Source organism: Thalassophryne amazonica, chromosome 14, assembly GCF_902500255.1.
Source record: "Thalassophryne amazonica chromosome 14, fThaAma1.1, whole genome shotgun sequence".
Taxonomy (NCBI): Eukaryota; Metazoa; Chordata; class Actinopteri; order Batrachoidiformes; family Batrachoididae; genus Thalassophryne; species Thalassophryne amazonica.
Genome location: NC_047116.1, coordinates 57,146,170 through 57,166,446, shown reverse-complemented (window position 1 = coordinate 57,166,446; position 20,277 = coordinate 57,146,170). Strand labels below are relative to the sequence as shown.

Sequence of the window (20,277 nt, the reverse complement as noted above, 5' to 3'; positions counted from 1 at the left end):
TGTGTCAATCAAATTTTACAGGTTACTGATTCAATTTTTAACAAAAGAGACGCCGGCACGTATTGTTCCAAGTGACAATATACTGACAATCCAGGCACATATTGTCACTGGTCATCAGAGCAAGAAGGAAAACTTGATGTTTAACAGTGAAATTTTTTTTTTTTTTTTTGCTCTTTCTCTCGCACACACGTACATACACACATGCTCTCATTACATCCGCCAAGAACGTAATAAAATCATCGGTATTTAATATGCTGCTTAAATTCAGCAGGTGGTGTCATCTGATCTGAGGTCATAGCCCAAAGGTGTGTGTGTGGTTTTTTTGGTTTTTGCGGTTTTTGCAACCATCGTGCATCGACTGTTAACCTACGACATGGGCAGGCAGCACACGGAAGTCTAAAAAGTAGGCTTCCCGTGGATGCACACCGGGTTCTGTTCTGGCATTTTATCTCTGTGAGCAAAAGAAAATTGTCACATTTATTTTCTTGCAAGCCTTCTCGACAGTGCCAGGACTTTTGGTGACCAGTGCGCACAGGACAGAGGAAGATGGTTTGGTCTGTCCTGTAATAACTGGCGATGTGTGGAGATGCTTTTGCGCAGGCTGCAGAACATCACATCGTTTCAACATGACTTTGAGCACTCAGATGTTGGTGAAGTATGTAAAGTGCTCCAGTGATATTGGCTCAGTAATAATAAAAATGCCAGTGCTGCTGCTGCTTTTGCTGGTGCTGCTGTGGATCAGTACAACTGTTGGTACAGGGTAAATCCCGGTGTGAATGTTCCGCTGGCAGCAGCCCGATTCATCCTTGTCTGCACGTCCACGACAATTGTAGGCTTTCATTTCCTCTAACATGTACGCAGTCACACCATATACCAAATAGTTGACAAGATCTGTTTAGGTAATGGCTGGGAGCGCTACCTCGTCCGAGCACCATTCTTCTTTTCCGATTGTGTACGGGTCCTTAGAGTATTTTCAGCAATTTTCTGTCAATACCTCACTTTGCAAATTGGATTCAATGTGTCATGATATATTGGTTTTTCCTTCTTGCTATTTTTTCCGGCTTTGACGTCAACATTATCGTGGCAGTGTCACTGATCTCTATATAATAGATCAGTGACAAAGAAAGTTGACTCACAACATGGCAGACTGCGGAATTGTGGGGAATACATGACGTCATCGGATCTATCTATTAGCACTGGGTACTATTTTTGAAGCAGCATGGCTGCCATATTACCACTTCCTTCAGAGTTATGTTTACAAGGATTTGCACTGATAAAATTTTTTGTTTATCATAATTTTGTCTTTAAGTAGGCTACACAAGTTTTGCAACTGTGTGGCTAAGCTTTAATGGCACATTTTTGGCACTTTTTTCTTTTATAACATATGTAAAAGTGTGTACATATGTACATTTTTTTTTTTAAATTTCTGTACAGTTTTGCAAATACTTACTTCTGTATTGATGTCTCGTGGCTTTACTTATACTGATTTTGATCTAATTTCTGCACTGAAAAGAGATTGACATTTTACGGTTTTGTCTACCTTAACAAATACTTTATAAAACATAAATCGTCTTCACTTTTATAGTGTTCACAAAAAAGTAGTTGTAATTGCCTGAATTAGTAATGCATTGCAGAATTGAGTCATCAACATATCACAACGTATAAACAGACTGTCATAACACCATTATGACAGTGTAATGAAGATATTCTTTGGCCTCAAGTAAAGTGGTAGCATTTTGATTTGTCATTAACATATTATGAAGCATCAACTGCCTGTCATGACAGTTATGGCAGTGTATTGAAGATATTCAAATTAGTCTGTATCCTTGCACATGTAATTATAATAATCATTATGTCAACTTGCCATGAACACAAAGTAACTCATGGCATAATAGTGCATACATAGTGCACTTAGTTTGTTCATTGTTTATTAAGTATGAAAAACAAGAAGTAAATGCATAATAAATATTTAAGTTATGTGTGTCTTGGTGGCCTCCCTCAGTCTCCTTTTCGCATGGTTACTCAGTGGGTTTTTTCTTTTTTTTCCAGAATTGCCTGCTCAACATAGATGTATCATACAAGACAGTTTCTGAATGATCATATAAATCATGTCCAAAACACCTTCACTGAGTTGGAAATGTTCATCTACTCATCCTGTAACTTGTCTAAACAAAACTGGCTGTACAATGGATGATTTGTATTGACAATCATCCTTATATTTTCTTTGTCTAATTACTTATGGCTTTTGAAAATGGAGGCACTGTGTGTGTGTGTGTGTGTGTGTGTGTGTGTGTGTGTGTGTGTGTGTGTGTGTGTGTGTGTGTGTGTGTGTGTGTGTGTGTGTGTGTGTGTGTGTGTATATCCAAATGTCTAATTTCTAAATGGTACATGCAATATTTTCATTAAAGCTGAAAGTCTACACTACAAGCACATCTTGACTGTTTCAATTCCATTGTGGTTTTGGTCACATGAAAAATTGCAATTGCATGACTCTCGAACTACTTGGCCTGAGTGTGTGATTGAAGTATGTTAATCACTTTGCTAGTTCATGACATTTCTCCACCTGCAGTTCAATCAGGGCATCAAAAGCATCTTTACAGCTCGTGCTTTTTCTTGTAAAATGACAGGTGTTCCGGCTGTTTTTGTGGCAGCATGGGCAATCGTCAGAGCAACACTAGCAGATGGAAGGTAAGAGCTCAACAGACACAAACTGTGTTAACAAAACAAAAGTTAATACAATTTAATCTGCAATGTACCCTTAACCAGTGACACAAGGCAATGACTAGATGTTTTTGGCACAAGGTCTGTGTAGAGGATCCTTGGGTACCACTGGAATAACTTTGTGTCAGACAAGCAGTTAAAGAGACTTGCATTGTGAGGGAGCCTCAACTTTGACATTTTGGCAATATCGTGTATTTTGTATGATCCAGTGAACAGGTGCCTTAGTGTTTAGGACCCCACTTGCAGGGGACAGCCACGTGTTACATGGCTGAAGGAGACAGATGGTTGTTTGCTTGGGTGGTTGCTGTCCAGGACCCAAGTGGATACAGCAAAGCACAGCAGCATCCTAAATAAAAATCCTCCTAAATAAAAGTCTTCTTTGTGTGCATAGATCACGTTAAGTTTGAAGTAAATCATAACTCATGAAAAAGGCCAAAAAAACCCCCCTCAATTTAAGGGCCCCTTCACACATAACACGAAAGATGCACAAACCAGAAGTAAATCTGCAAACCAAAAATGAAATGGGGAACCATGAAACATTCCACCTGCTGTTGGGAGGGACGCACGTTCGGACAGGCATGCTCGATACTGTGGCAACCATTTCGAGCATGCTTGTGTTAGCAAGCAAGTGGAAAGTCATGCACACAGCAGTGGAGCAAAACATTAATAAAACACCACAATTTATTATACTTCATTCCTGTTAAGTGTTCTGTATCCTTCTCCAGTTTTGAGCTGTTATTGAAGTTGGTCGCTCAAACCTGGTGCTCTGTGCTTTCATTTACCAGCCACCAAAATATAAGGAATTCATAAGTGATTTTTCAAACTTCCTTGCAGGAGTGATGCTAAATTATGATCATGTCCTCCTTGTCAGTAATTTTAATCTCCATGTGTGCTGTCCTGATAAGCCTGTGGTGAAAGACTTTTTAAACATTGCGGTGCGGACTCTTTTAATTTGAAGCAGTGTGTGTCCGGCTCTACACATGAGCACAGAAATACACTTTTTTTTTTCTTATGGTCTGACTGTGTCAAACTTGGAGATTGGTGATTGTGTTTTCTGAACATGCACCAGTTTTATTTATGCTGCGTTTACTCATAGGCAGTATGCGTTATGAATGTCATATTTGCATCATTCTTGGCACATTCCTGATATTCTTAATGTGACTTAACCCATATGAACAGGTTTCTTAATAGTGCGTGTTGGTGCATAATATTCCTGATTTAGTTTTTGGTTGTCAAAAAAATCTTCCACGAATGTCACACACCACCCTCATGTCGTGGAGGTCACAGCTGAACGTGTTGATCCGTCTTGATTAGTGGTGGTCTTTAATAGAGCGTGACAGCGTTCTTCTCTGACGTGCACACAAACTCTGTTGCACCGCATTCAGTTTCATTGCTACAGTATGCTGAACAAGGACAATGATGCCAAGTCGGGTAATAGTTTCATTCAAATGGTCATCACCACCTGCTGCTGCTGTGCCTGATGTTTGGGAAAATGCACATAAAGTGGAGCCACACATCTGGCTCTCTCCGTCTCCTCCTCTGCACCACTCCATGGCACAGAGCCCAACTAAGCATGCAGTCACAAAGTTCTTCTGCTGAGGATTTTGAAGAGCAAACTGGAGCGATCTGAATTGTTCAGCAGCTGATGGATGAATATGGGTGTGTGTGGAGACAATTTGCCTCATTCACAACGTGACAGAATGTAACGTTGCGCGGAACAGCGCAGAACATTATTCTTGACCATGCGTAATGGTTCCTGATAATTCGCCACCAACATGTGCCATTAATCGTAATGTGTGGTAACAGGTTAGCAGTTCTTGAGGACACCTGATGCCTCTGCCTCAAATCATCACATTTGTGATCAGCGGCCAAGAAAGTATTCTTCGTGGCATTTGTGACTTGTCGTTATGTGTAAACGCAGCATTAGTGCTGTTTTCTCCTGTGTGGCAGCTAAATATTGCATCCCTGTCAGGCTCTGTTGGGCTTCTAACCCCCTCACTACCGGAAAATTGTCAGCTGCCTTCTCTGCTGTCTGTGTGCACCCCCATTCAGCCTGTGTTGAAACAGAGGAGTTCTGATCCATAGTTTAACTCCACCTGCCTTTCTATAATGGACTCTGTAGCTCCTCTAAAACCCAGGCACTCTAAAGCCCCGTTTACACACAGACAGTAAGGGAAGCGTCCCGGAAGAGTTTTTGGCCATCTTAAGGATCACACGCCGTTGTTAACGCCGGCACTAGGGGGCATGGCTTAGTTCCGGCTTTACCGGGAATCATCGAAAAAATTATTCAACATGTCGAATAATTCCGGGAGCGCTCCCGGAGACCTCCCGTGACGACAGCGACAATGCGAACAACGGCGTTTGATACTTTTTAATCGCCGTTTCATCCTGTCGCTTCCTGTAGTGCCGCCGTTCTCGTCGCGCCGCGATGACCAATCAGGGACTGAATATGTAGTGACGTGGAGATGTCTGGAGTTTGAAGATGTGAACATGTCCTGTATCTGGTAGCAGCCTGTGAGCAGGACTTATGTCTCTTTTGTCCTTTATTTTACAATCATGACAGTTTTTGGAGTGAGCAGCAGCACCACGGCAGCATGGAGCAGAGGTTCTTTTTATTTTTATTTTACGTGCGTGTGCGCGCGAATCGTCCGGGAGATTATTTTGCTTATTAGCTACACAGATGTATAATAAAACAAATGGTGACTGGTTTCTAAACACAATTATGACAGTTTTTTTGGGGGGAAAGAGCAAGGAGGAGCCCCGCTGCGCGCGCTCCGCCCCTTTCCACCGCGAAAACAGCCGGAACTACCGCAAACTTCGGTCTACATACTACTCGCCGACAAAACCGTCTGTGTAACCTGGGCTTAAGGCTCGGCCTGAACCCTGGTTCAGTGACAGAACCCGTGCAGCCAGACGGGAATGTTGCAGAGCCAAATGCAGGTGGAAGAAGGACAAATTGCAGGTGTCATTTCAAATTTTAAAGGACTGCTGGTGTTCTTAAAAAGACATTGTTAAGGGCGCCTTCACACACAGTACGAAGTGCACACGCAGTGCGAACCCATTGCACCTCTCCCAGCAGGTGCTGGCCAAATTCCAGGTGACACCACTCGCATGGCACTTAGAAAATGTGTGGCCAGTCACACTCTTGGTACGACAACAGACTGCAGACAATCACTGTCATACTGCCGTGAAATTTGTCTAAGTTCCCCACGAGTGTGACTTTGCAAACACACACACTGACAGGTGGGTGTGTGCGCTCCACTCATGGGAGGCGTGGCTTCTGACAGAAGCAGCTGTGGTAATCTGTCATTCTGGACATTTCAGCTGGAAAACACCAACTGTGTTTGGACAGTCATGGACTAACAACTGTCCACTGTGAGGCGCGTGTCTGATTGCTGTATTTACATGGACATTAAGGTGGTTCAAAAAAATAAAAGTTGGAAATTCATTACTCTCTCCCCTTCATTTTATGATGCTTTGGGGAAAAAAGAGAGCCCGACAAATATTTTTGTCATACATTAATATTTAGAGGTAGCACATCATAGCTGAAGGTTGTAAATATATCAATTATCGCTGCCCGAGTGCCCGTGCAATAGGTTATCCATTATCCAGTATCTAATCACATCACTTATAAAGAGGATAGAAGTTAACCACCTGAGTGTAACTAAAGTATTTTATATTCAATTTAAAACTATACCTGGGTTTAAATATTTCTCACAAACATACTTTCAAAAATGTTATTTTAGGCTACAAGCTGAAAATTGCTTCAATTCACAGCTTCTTTTCTTTCAGATCTTTGGTGATGGTGAATCTAACATGAGATAAATGTAAAAAGAGACACTTGCTGACTTAACATGCTTAACCATTAACTGGAAACTTCAGTAAAACATGTCAGCTACTAGAAGCAGAACATTTGTATACCTTATTGGTTCCACCGACTGAAATAAAGGGAAACAAATTGCCCTCAAATGGGCAAATACTCAAGGTATTTTTCTTCAAACACACTGATTTGAAGAAAACTGTCCATGATGCTGCTGTGACCTCTATAGACATGACAATTCCTTTTTGGGAGAGAGCTAGAATCCCACTGAGGGCAAAGCAGCATCTGATCACAAAGTTAGAAAAGGTGTTTGGAAAATGGAAAACATTGAAAAAGACCAAGAATTGCAATAGAGACAAGCAGAAGAAAGATGAAACAGTGTTTTGTGAATCTTTGGAGGACTTGTTTGACATGGCACATCAGGATGTCCTAACAATGATAAAGTTTGAAGATGACAGACAATTCCTATTTGCTCAGCGAGAGAAAGGTAGAGGATGCATGACAGGCATAGATAAAATACAAACTGCCAAAGAACAAAGAGCAGAAAAAAGGAAAGCTGCAGAAGCAAAATACAAAGAGAAACTGGAGGAGCCTGGACCATCTAATGTCTCACTACCTGACACTGTCTCCAGCCAGAGTGAAGAGAACACAGAAAGTCCAGATGAAGAATTGGTTATGCCAGTGCCACAAAAAGCCAGTAAAATTAAAGCTCTTGTAACACCAGGACTTGCAGCAGCATTGGATAGGACCAAAACAACAGACAGAAGTGCCACCTATATTCTGACTGAAACGGCAGCAAGTCTTGGTCATGATGCAAGCAACTTAAATATCATTATCATGTAAAGGATGTTCTCTTATGTTACACAGCTGTATAATTGGTTCTTGTGCTAATTCATACATTTTTGAATATTAAGTACTGCAAGGCATAAAGAATATTATTGTTTGGAGCTAAATCAAAATATATGTGGAAATATATAAAGCATAGACTTATTTAAATTTATCAATAATGAAACAGTATTTCATCAATAAAATGAAAATACAATGTTTGATTGTTACAAAATCTTCGCTACCCCAGTATGTAGGTATTGTAAGAGCATGATACATGTACGAGAAGAACTGCATCTCACAATTCATGTTTTAGTGTTAACTATTTTATGGGATATGAAAAGATTTGATTTTCCAATGTATTGCCATAATTTCTGTCCTGACATATCAATATTAAACTGACAGAAATAATTTGGAAATATCTGGAAATGACCATACTATATGACAAAGTTATTGCGAGCAAAATCTTTAAGGGCTGTGTGCTACCAGTAAAAATTATGAGTTAGGTACAACAAATGTTAGGTAGAGGGTGAGACTTGAAGATTTTTGAAAAAAAAATTTTTGACCATTTTTATGGACCACCCTAATGGACATAAATAAAAACATATCACTGTGGTGGCAACAAGCTGCAGCAAGTGAGCGTGTGCACGGAGCAGACATTGACAGCCCCTCAGGTTGAAATGGACCATCAGATCGTCACGTGATTTGACCCATGTGACGTGGTCAAATCACGTCACGTGGGTGACGTGATTTGACCATCAAGTCACCCACATGAGCTCTGTTCCACATGATGCAGTGTATGCTGCGGTGCGCTGTACACACGGGCAGAACACGCGTGCGGCTGACTGGATGCACATGACCAGTAGATGTGGACATCAGAGTACACTGCTTCTCATTAATGCCATTTCATAACTGTATGTCTGTGACCATGGGTCATCCCCAGAGGAACAGATGGATCATATTTGTATTGCTCACTTGATAAATGCGGTGTTTTAAGATAGTGTGTGTGTGTGTGATTTTAATTTTTTTCTGTAATACTTCCATGTCCTTCCTGATATGAGGCAGCTTCCCGCAGCTTTCAAAGAACAGCTCTGTAGGTCAGTGGTAAAGTCTCTGACTGGTAATTAGAGCTTTTGAAAGGTGCAAGTTCGCATCCCAGGTGGTGTGTGTGTGTGTGTGTGTGTGTTTTATTCCATATAAGCAGTGCAATGTGGTTCAACACAAACCACCTGGTTTTTATTTCTTCCACACAAGCGGTGCCATGTGGTGCATCTCGCACTGTTCCTGCTTGACGGACAGTCGCACTGGATTCATGCACACCTGCCTGTCCGCACAATGTTTCATGTCCTAATTTTGAACTGTTTCACCGTTTTCATCCAAACGCCATCCAAAGTTCACACAATGTGTGAGGGGGCCAAAAGGAATCCAAAAGAGTATCTGTCAAGCATAATCACAGATAACTACAAGAACCCTTGTGTACTCTTCGGAACCTGAACGTCCCACAGCCTGTATTTCTGGAAACATTCATTGATGTGTGGAATAGTTTTCTGTACTTTCTCATTGAGAAGGTTGCTTTTGCAAGAGCTCTCATTTCTCCACCCACCTATGATCCCTCTGTCCCTGTTCCTTGCCCAGGTGTCTTCAGTGGTTTTGAGAGTGTGACTCTGTCACTGTTAGAGGATGTGGTGGCCCACATAAAACCATCAGATTCCCCTCGTGATGTGGCCCCTCCTCACTTCTTTAGGGCCCCTTCACACATAGTGTGAATATGTACAACTCAGGGCGACTCACATCGTAACAGCTCGTATAAGCGAACCACAAAACATTGCGCCGATAGACTGGCATGTACGACTCCGGTATGATGGTTGGTGCATGCAGGAACACAGTGCCAGCCTGCTATGAAACAAAAAAAAAAATACATGCTACCCACTGTCAGGCTCGGCAGGTGCCAGGCACTTGAAGTGTTAGGACCCATAATGCAAACTCCTGGACTAGGCTTGGATGTAGAAGCAATCATACTCTTTAATTCAGGCTCAGGTTCGGTACACAGATGATCAGTCGGCGAGGCAGAAGCACAAACCGGGTCAGGCAATAATACAGTCATGGATAAGCAGGCTTCAAAGGCATGAGCAGACACAGACATCTTGGGCGAGGCAAAAGGCAGAGTCAAAAATACAAAGCAGGATCAGGATTCATGGCAAAGCAAAAACAGGACTGGAAACAGAGCTGGTGAGTGTACAAAGACAACAAACGAGCAAGGATGTGGTAGCTGGGTGGAGATTAAATAAGACAGGAGTTAACAAGGTGCACGTGAGGAACAATCAAGAAGGGGGCGTGGCTAGTGAACAAAGATACTGGGTGATTCTTTAACTACGGGCACTATTGGCCTTGTAAATGTAATTTCCACCACACCATTGCCTTACAATATAAAGCGCCTTGGGGCAACTGTTTGTTGTGATTTGGCGCTATATACATGTGCTCTGATGTTACTGTTTATCTCCATAGAAACTACCCAAACAATCTTTCATACAAACTGTTTAAAGGGACATTACAGTGTTGTGGTGGAAATTACAGTAATAGTGTGGGACAACTACATTTTGTTTAAAAAAAATCACAACAGTTGTATGACATTGAATACCCCAATTATGTTTTGATTATTTTACTGATATTTTATTCAGAGATATTTTAAAACATTAGAAATTTTTTTTTTTACCATTCCTTTTTATCATTCAAGATCAAAAGTCTGGGTGTGGGACAAGCACAAAATGGCAAATTTGCATATAATAATGCTGAAAAAAGGTGAAAAAGTCATCATAGACTACTAGAACACATTTCTTAAAACACTTTCATTGTAAAGATAACTATAAAAGTGTGAAATTTCCCCTTTTTTCTGTTTTTCATACAATATGATCAAAGGACATAAGTGCCCGTAGTCTAAGAATCACCATACTACTATGTGTAAGACATTGAGGGAGGACAACAGAAAGTGGAGTGAAGAAAAGACAAACATATGTGAACAGGTGCACAGAGCGTGAGTGAAAGGAAACACAAAGCAGACAGAGTTAAAGAAAGAGACAGGGACACATGGCAGGTGCAGAAAGAACATAATCAACTGGGTGCGAGAGACAAAGACAGGAATGCAGGTGCAGGATGTGGAGTGAAACAGAAATAAGCACAAAGCTACAACTGAGTATATTACTGTGAACAAGAACATGAGAACTGATATAAAACTAAACATGAACTGGCACTACGGACTTTAACAGGACAGAAAAGCAAACCAGAGAAACTAGATAAAAACTGCTCAAAGAATTATAAGAAATTTAACACAATGACAAAACTACACTGGAACAGGCAGACATAAACTCTAAGTAGAACAGAAACAAAACCTGACAAAGTGCAAACAGAAATGAGAACAGCAAAAATAGGCAAACAATAACTAAATGATAAATCATGAAAACACGGTCTGATAGAACGGAACTGAAACATGGCCAAAGTATAAAGTAACAATGAAATAAAGTGACAAAGCAAAATTAGAACGTAGTATAAACACATGATAAAAATAACTAACAAAACAAAGCTGGGGCAGATGATGCACTAATAAAGCCTAGATCAGGGCAGGGCATGACACCCACAGGAATTGAACCCACACTTTCCAAAAGCTCTAATTGCCAGTCAGAAACTTTACCACTGAGCTACCATTGCTATCCTGTGAAATCTGTGGGAAACTGCCTGATATCAGAAAGGACACGGACATATTAATAAATAAATAAATTAAACCACACACCATATAAAACAATGCATTGCATTGAATCCCTCTTTAGCCATTAAATAACTTGAATTTGTGGAACAGCGGCTCTTATTTTGGAGGTCAATATATAAATATAGTGACCGATTTGGAGGGCAGCATATAATGTGATGACAGCGGCTCTCATTTTGGAGGTCAATATATAAATAGTGACTGATTTGGAGGGCAGCATACGAGGTCTGTTAGAAAAGTATCTGACCTTTTTTATTTAGTACAAATACTTCGTTACTGTACTTAAGTACACTTTTTAGGTATCTATACTTTACTTCATTACTTATTTTTCTGCCTACTTCTGACGTCTACTCATTACATTTTCACACAAGTATCTGTACTTTCTATTCCTTACATTTTTAAAACAAACAGCCTCGTTACTCTTGGTTTCAGTTTAATGAGAGCTAATAGTTGTGCTAAGCTAGTGGATTCCTAAAAACACACAAAGTGAATAATGTGTGAATAATTTAGAGGTGATTCAGCAGAGAGAGTGCTTTAATTAAGGCACGTGAAGATTACACTGTGAAATAAATTGTTATCTAGTTATCTAGATCAATCTAACTACACAGATTAAACAGCTAACAGATACAGCAAAACACCGCTGTGCTCCTGAACAGGAAGTGATACAATACCGCAGTGAGAGCCAACAACCAGTAGAGACCAGTCAAGCATTCAGAATGCCTAATTGTTTTTGTTTGTTTGTGTATATATATATATATATATATTTTATTTGTATTTTTTTCACGTCTAATGCGCCTGTAATCAACTTTCCTGCAGCGCGGCTTTGCTTTGAACCGTGAACCAATCGAAGCAGTGGTTCGCAGATTGAAGCAATGCTTGATCTCTACTGCTTGATCTCTATCAGGGAGACAGACACCCTCTCTACTTTTAAGATTAGGCTTAAAACTTTCCTTTTTGCTAAAGCTTATAATTAGGGCTGGATCAGGTGACCCTGAACCATCCCTTAGTTATGCTGCTATAGACGTAGACTGCTGGGGGGTTCCCATGATGCACTGTTTCTTTCTCTTTTTGCTCTGTATGCATCACTCTGCATTTAATCATTAGTGATCGATCTCTGCTCCCCTCCACAGCATGTCTTTTTCCTGGTTCTCTCCCTCAGCCCCAACCAGTCCCAGCAGAAGACTGCCCCTCCCTGAGCCTGGTTCTGCTGGAGGTTTCTTCCTGTTAAAAGGGAGTTTTTCCTTCCCACTGTCGCCAAGTGCTTGCTCACAGGGGGTCGTTTTGACCATTGGGGTTTTTCCGTAATTATTGTATGGCCTTGCCTTACAATATAAAGCGCCTTGGGGCAACTGTTTGTTGTGATTTGGTGCTATATAAATAAAATTGATTTGATTTGATCTATTGCTTCATTTATTCTTTCTTTCTTTCGCTTAACTTTCCCCCGCTAAAACCCTAAAGAGCATACTTCTGTGAGTATTATTTACCTTTTCTATGTTAAACCGACCTGTTATGGTCTTCTAAAACAGTTGATGTATTTTATAACTTAAAAGCGGGAGCGACGCTAGCACGTTTGCATGTCTATGGCATTTTCAATGTTAAAACTTAGCATTAAGCAATTGCAGCTCTCATCACGTTCGGGTGCATTTGTTTTCAAATTGTAATTTTTCTTAAATTTATTTTTGTTTATATATTAATAATCTAATGATTATTATATACAATTTTAGAGAAAGAGGCAAAAAGAACCTGAATAGAAACACAACAGAAAATATAAAAGCAACTAACAATGAACATACATACATAAATACATACATACATAAATAAATGTTTCCTGTGAACACCTAGTGAACCTTACACCTCCACTTCATCCCTGTCTTATTTAATGACAGTTTGTTTCGGTCAAACCATATTTTCAATGTGTTAATTTCTTCAGTGATTTCCTCCAGAACTATCTGCCAAACTAGAAAACTGCTGCATCCTAGTAAGAGCAGAATACTACTGGAATGAATTTGAATAAGGAAAGTTGTGGGTTTTTTTTTTCCTTCACTAAATGGATGCTGCACTCTCTGCAGTTTATTGTCTGGAATAGTCCGAGATTGCATTTCAGAGCTTCTAGAATTGAAACATTTTCGTGCAGGTGGTGCTGGGGGGTAATTTTGGGTTTTGGGTCTTGGGCCACATGTACAACCCCTGACAAAAATTATGGAATCCCCGGGCTCAGAGGATGTTCATTCAGTTGTTTAATTTTGTAGAAAAAAAGCAGATCACAGACATGACACAAAACTAAAGTCATTTCAAATGGCAACTTTCTGGCTTTAAGAAACACTATAAGAAATCAGGGAAAAAAATTGTGGCAGTCAGTAACGGTTACTTTTTTAGACCAAGCAGAGGGGAAAAAAATATGGAATCACTCAATTCTGAGGAAAAAATTATGGAATCATGAAAAACAAAAGAACGCTCCAACACATCACTAGTATTTTGTTGCACCACCTCTGGCTTTTATAACAGCTTGCAGTCTCTGAGGCATGGACTTAATGAGTGACAAACAGTACTCTTCATCAATCTGGCTCCAACTTTCTCTGATTGCTGTTGCCAGATCAGCTTTGCAGGTTGGAGCCTTGTCATGAACCATTTCCTTCAACATCCACCAAAGATTTTCAATTGGATTAAGATCCGGACTATTTGCAGGCCATGACATTGACCCTATGTGTCTTTTTGCAAGGAATGTTTTCACAGTTTTTGCTCTATGGCAAGATGCATTATCATCTTGAAAAATGATTTCATCATCCCCAAACATACTTTCAATTGATGGGATAAGAAAAGTGTCCAAAATATCAACATAAACTTGTGCATTTATTGATTTAATGACAGCCATCTCCCCAGTGCCGTTACCTGACATGCAGCCCCATATCATCAATGACTGTGGAAATTTACATGTTCTCTTCAGGCAGTCATCTTTATAAATCTCATTGGAACAGCACCAAACAAAAGTTCCAGCATCATCACCTTGCCCAATGCAGATTCGAGATTCATCACTGAATATGACTTTCATCCACAGTCCACGATTGCTTTGTAACCTTGTTTTTTTCTGTTTAGGTGTTAATGATGGCTTTTGTTTAGCTTTTCTGCATGTGAATCCCATTTCCTTTACGCAGTTTCTTACAATTCGGTCACAGACGTTGACTCCAGTTTCCTCCCATTCGTTCCTCATTTGTTTTGTTGTGCATTTTCGATTTTTGAGACATATTGCTTTAAGTTTTCTGTCTTGATGCTTTGATGTCTTCCTTGGTCTACCAGTATGTTTGCCTTTAACAACCTTCCCATGTTGTTTGTATTTGGTCCAGAGTTTAGACACAGCTGACTGTGAACAACCAACATCTTTTGCAACATTGCATGATGATTTACCCTCTTTTAAGAGTTTGATAATCCTCTCCTTTGTTTCAATTGACATCTCTCATGTTGGAGCCATGATTCATGTCAGTCCACTTGGTGCAACAGCTCTCCAAGGTGTGATCACTCCTTTTTAGATGCAGACTAACAAGCAGATCTGATTTGATGCAGGTGTTAGTTTTGGGAATGAAAATATACAGGGTGATTCCTGATTTCCTGATTTCTTATAGTGTTTCTTAAAGCCAGAAAGTTGCCATTTGAAATGACTAGTTTTGTGTCATATCTGTGATCTGCTTTTTTTTCTACAAAATTAAACAACTGAATGAACATCCTCTGAGGCCGGTGATTCCATAATTATTGCCAGGGGTTGTAGAACAAATCAGTTTTTAAATTAAGCTTTCAATTCATATAGTGGCATCTACCTTTTTTTTTTTTTAAAGGTTACTTTATACTTTTATACTTTAAGTAGGTTTTGGAGCACATACTTTTTCATTTTTACTTGAGTAAAAAGGTCAAGTTGATACTTCAACTTTTACCAGAGTGTTTTTAAACTGCAGTATCTATACTTCTACTTAAGTAACAAATGTGTGTACTTTTGACACCACTGGCAAAAACCATATGGATTTGAATCACGTGTGATTGCATCAGCCAAGCTTGAACCTTCGTGCGCATGCGTGAGTTTTTTCACGCCTGTCGGTTGCGTCATTCGCCTGTGAGCAGGCTTTGTGTGAGCAGTGGTCCACCCCTCTTTCCATGACAAAAACTCCTGTAACAGTGAAATGTGCCATTCATTTCCACACTGGACGCTGTGTTTATCCGGGACGTCGTCTGACTTCCACAGGAATTGCGGAAGATGTCAATCAATCAATCAATCAATCAATTTTTTTATATAGCGCCAAATCACAACAAACAGTTGCCCCAAGGCGCTTTATATTGTAAGGCAAGGCCATACAATAATTATGTAAAACCCCAACGGTCAAAACGACCCCCTGTGAGCAAGCACTTGGCTACAGTGGGAAGGAAAAACTCCCTTTTAACAGGAAGAAACCTCCAGCAGAACCAGGCTCAGGGAGGGGCAGTCTTCTGCTGGGACTGGTTGGGGCTGAGGGAGAGAACCAGGAAAAAGACATGCTGTGGAGGGGAGCAGAGATCGATCACTAATGATTAAATGCAGAGTGGTGCATACAGAGCAAAAAGAGAAAGAAACAGTGCATCATGGGAACCCCCCAGCAGTCTACGTCTATAGCAGCATAACTAAGGGATGGTTCAGGGTCACCTGATCCAGCCCTAACTATAAGCTTTAGCAAAAAGGAAAGTGCAGATGTCAACATCTGCACTTTTTTGGCACATTGAGACAAACGTGCGGAGGAATTCCGCGCATCGCGGTGGAGCCGCATGGTGCAAAGCAATGCTGTGATGAAGCCCCACAGGACATGTCCTAGCATATCCAGCTCATTCACAATTTCTCGGATAGTCACACGACTGAAAAGCCACCGAAAGCCGTCCTGTGAGACCAACAAGGAGGTGCTTTTATCCCGCACCATTCGCGGCTCCGTGGTGCATCCCTCCGCTTCTCTTTCCATGAAAAAAAACTCCTGTAACAGTGGAATGTGCCGAAAGTGTTGATGTCCACGTCTTCTGCCATTTTTGTGGAAGTCAGACGACGTCTCGGATCAACAAAGCCTTCACGTTGGAAATGATCTGGTTGTTTCAGCGGGGTGTCAGCCTGTCGATCGGCGCTCAGAGTGCGCCGCGCTCTCAGACGCTGTGGGCGGTCTTTAAACCGGCTGGAGCACTCCTTAATCTGTGTAATCCCCATAAAATCGTCCCTGAAAGCCATCTGAATTTTCTGAATGGTGTCCACCTGGACGTCTCTCACAGTTTCTGGAAAAATTTGATGAGCAAAGCTCCAAATCGTTCAGACATTTATTCGCAATAAAAATCCGACGAGAGGGGTGGACCACTGCTCACACAAAGCCTGCTCACAGGCGAATGACACAACCGACAGGCGTGAAAAAACTCACGCATGCGCACGAAGGTTCAAGCTTGGCTGATGCAATCACATGTGATTCAAATCCATATGGTTTTTGCAAAAAATAAAAAGGTCGGATACTTTTCTAACAGACCTCGTATAATGTGATGACAGCGGCTCTCATTTTGGAGGTCAATATACACTCAACAAAAATATAAACGCAACACTTTTGGTTTTGCTCCCATTTTGTATGAGATGAACTCAAAGATCTAAAACTTTTTCCACATACACAATATCACCATTTCCCTCAAATATTGTTCACAAACCAGTCTAAGTCTGTGATAGTGACTACTTCTCCTTTGCTGAGATAATCCATCCCACCTCACAGGTGTGCCATACCAAGATGCTGATTAGACACCATGATTAGTGCACAGGTGTGCCTTAGACTGTCAACAATAAAAGGCCACTCTGAAAGGTGCAGTTTTGTTTTATTGGGGGGTATACCAGTCAGTATCTGGTGTGACCATCATTTGCCTCATGCAGTGCAACACATCTCCTTCGCATAGAGTTGATCAGGTTGTCAATTGTGGCCTGTGGAATGTTGGTCCACTCCTCTTGAATGGCTGTGCAAAGTTGCTGGATATTGTCAGGAACTGGTACACGCTGTCATATACGCCGGTCCAGAGCATCCCAAACATGCTCAATGGGTGACATGTCCGGTGAGTATGCCGGCCATGCAAGAACTGGGACATTTTCAGCTTCCAAGAATTGTGTACAGATCCTTGCAACATGGGGCCGTGCATTATCCTGCTGCAACATGAGGTGATGTTCTTGGATGTATGGCACAACAATGGGCCTCAGGATCTCATCACGGTATCTCTGTGCATTCAAAATGCCATCAATAAAATGCACCTGTGTTCTTCGTCCATAACAGACACCTGCCCATACCATAACCCCACCGCCCCCGTGGGCCACTCGATCCACAACATTGACATCAGAAAACCGCTCACCCACACGACGCCACACACGCTGTCTGCCATCTGCCCTGGACAGTGTGAACCGGGATTCATCCGTGAAGAGAACACCTCTCCAACGTGCCAAACGCCAGCGAATGTGAGCATTTGCCCACTCAAGTCGCTAATCATGGTCACTAATCATGGTGTCTAATCAGCATCTTGATATGGCACACCTGTGAGGTGGGATGGATTGTCTCAGCAAAGGAGAAGTGCTCACTGTCACAGATTTAGACTGGTTTGTGAACAATATTTGAGGGAAATGGTGATATTGTGTATGTGGAAAAAGTTTTACATCTTTGAGTTCATCTCATACAAAATGGGAGCAAAACCAAAAGTGTTGCATTTATATTTTTAAGTGTATAAATATAGCGACTGATTTGGAGGGCGGCATATAATGTGATGACAGGGGCTCTCATTTTGGAGGTCAATATATAAATATAGTGACTGATTTGGAGGGCGGCATATAATGTGATGACAGCGGCTCTCATTTTGGAGGTCAATATATAAATATAGTGACTGATTTGGAGGGCGGCATATAATGTGATGACAGCGGCTCTCATTTTGAAGGTCAATATATAATATAGCGACTGATTTGGAGGGCGGCAGTAGAATAGGTGATGACAGCGGCTCTCATTTGGAGGTCAATCTAATAAAAATATAGTGACTTGATTTGGAGGGCCGGCAATATAATGGTGATGACAGCGGGCTCTCATTTTGGAACGGTCAATATATAAATATAGCGACTGATTTGGAGGGACGGCATATAAAAAAAAAAAAAAATGTGATGACAGCGGCTCTCATTTTGGAGGTCAATATATAAATATAGTGACTGATTTGGAGGGCGGCATATAATGTGATGACAGCGGCTCTCATTTTGGAGGTCAATATATAAATATAGCGACTGATTTGGAGGGCGGCATATAATGTGATGACAGCGGCTCTCATTTTGGAGGTCAATATATACATATAGTGACTGATTTGGAGGGCGGCATATAATGTGATGACAGCGGCTCTCATTTTGAAGGTCAATATATAAATATAGTGACTGATTTGGAGGGCGGCATATAATGTGATGACAGCGGCTCTCATTTTGAAGGTCAATATATAAATATAGCGACTGATTTGGAGGGCGGCATATAATGTGATGACAGCGGCTCTCATTTTGAAGGTCAATATATACATATAGTGACTGATTTGGAGGGCGGCATATAATGTGATGACAGCGGCTCTCATTTTGAAGGTCAATATATAAATATAGTGACTGATTTGGAGGGCGGCATATAATGTGATGACAGCGGCTCTCATTTTGAAGGTCAATATATAAATATAGCAACTGATTTGGAGGGCGGCATATAATGTGATGACAGCGGCTCTCATTTTGAAGGTCAATATATAAATATAGCAACTGATTTGGAGGGCGGCATATAATGTGATGACAGCGGCTCTCATTTTGGAGGTCAATATATAAATATAGCGACTGATTTGGAGGGCGGCATATAATTTTCACGGACGAGTTGTTCGTGCGTGCACGTGTAAACAATGAAAACAAAAAAAAGGCTACAGCTCCTCCCTTTCTCACCCCTCTGTCATAATTGTGTTAAATAAAGGACAAAAGGGACATAAGTCCAGCAGATTGCCAGAGACTGAACATATCAATCAATCAATCAATCAATCAACTTTTTTCTTATATAGCGCCAAATCACAACAAACAGTTGCCCCAAGAATCCACATCAAGAATAAACTCCAGACATCTCCACATTACCGGCGGTTCGTTCATTCGCGCGCGCACACACGCAGCACGAAACATTGTTCCCCCGTCGGTCCATGTTGCTCGAAATGATGCAGAATCAGTCAATAATGTGGCTATTGTTAACTTTGGATCATTTATTGTGAAAAGTATTGCTATTATTACATGGATCTGCCAAGAACAAAGTCGCTAAAGCCATTTAAATAGAAAACTACAAAAAAAAAAACAAAGGTTACCTTCCAGTCCGGGCTCCTCGCTGACTCTTCTCCACGCAACGTCCTTTTTGTACTTGTCTTTGTAATCACAGTTTGAAGGGTCATACAACTCAGGCCTTGCATTCACAGCAACCATCAGTCTCTCCTCCATCTTGAACGAAGTTTGCCCGCGCAGCGCTCCCCTGCATCACCACATAACCAGTCCCTGATTGGTCATCGCAGCGCGACAAGACGAAAAAGTTCAGATATTTGAACTTGGGGAGGAGGGCAACGCGAAATGCGCAAATGCGCCAAATGCTCTAAATCGCTTCACTCGCGTCCATCGTGTCGCACTGTGCGGCTTGGCGCCAAAGCGCATCCTTCCATAGGGATTACATGGCAACCTGTCGCTGTTGTCACTCACGTCGCGCCCAGTGTGAACGCGGCTTTATGCTGATGACAGCCAGATATGTCCCACTGAGGAAGAGTGATGCCTTTTCTCTCAAACCTCTGCTGTCATGTCTTGAGGATATTAAAGCCTAGATTTTAACTTTAAGAAAAAAGCAGTGATTGTGTTTGGCCCTAGCAGCTCCTGTGTACCCTCCCCTGTTGAGGGTCCATTGGCAGCTTATGTGACAAGTACTGCTACTAATTTCAGTTTTAAGATTGACAGCGATTTTAAATTGGATCGTCAAATTAGTGCGTAGTTAGGTCAAGTTTCTTTTACCTTAGGCAGCTTGCTAAGGGTGAAGCCTTTTCTCACACATCAGCACTTTGAAACAGTAATCCATGCCTTCTTTACCTGTTGGCCGGATTACTGTAATGGACTTTATTTTGG

General features: G+C 41.2%; 1 protein-coding gene across 1 annotated transcript in view; it reads left to right on the top strand.

Moving 5' to 3' along the window:
- Positions 1-20,277, top strand: part of pth2ra (parathyroid hormone 2 receptor a) — a 408,052-nt gene that overhangs the window by 312,491 nt on the left and 75,284 nt on the right. The window contains exon 8 of the mRNA XM_034186779.1: positions 2,628-2,688. Within this exon, the coding sequence (XP_034042670.1) occupies positions 2,628-2,688 (61 nt within the window). The remainder of the gene's footprint in view (positions 1-2,627; positions 2,689-20,277) is intronic.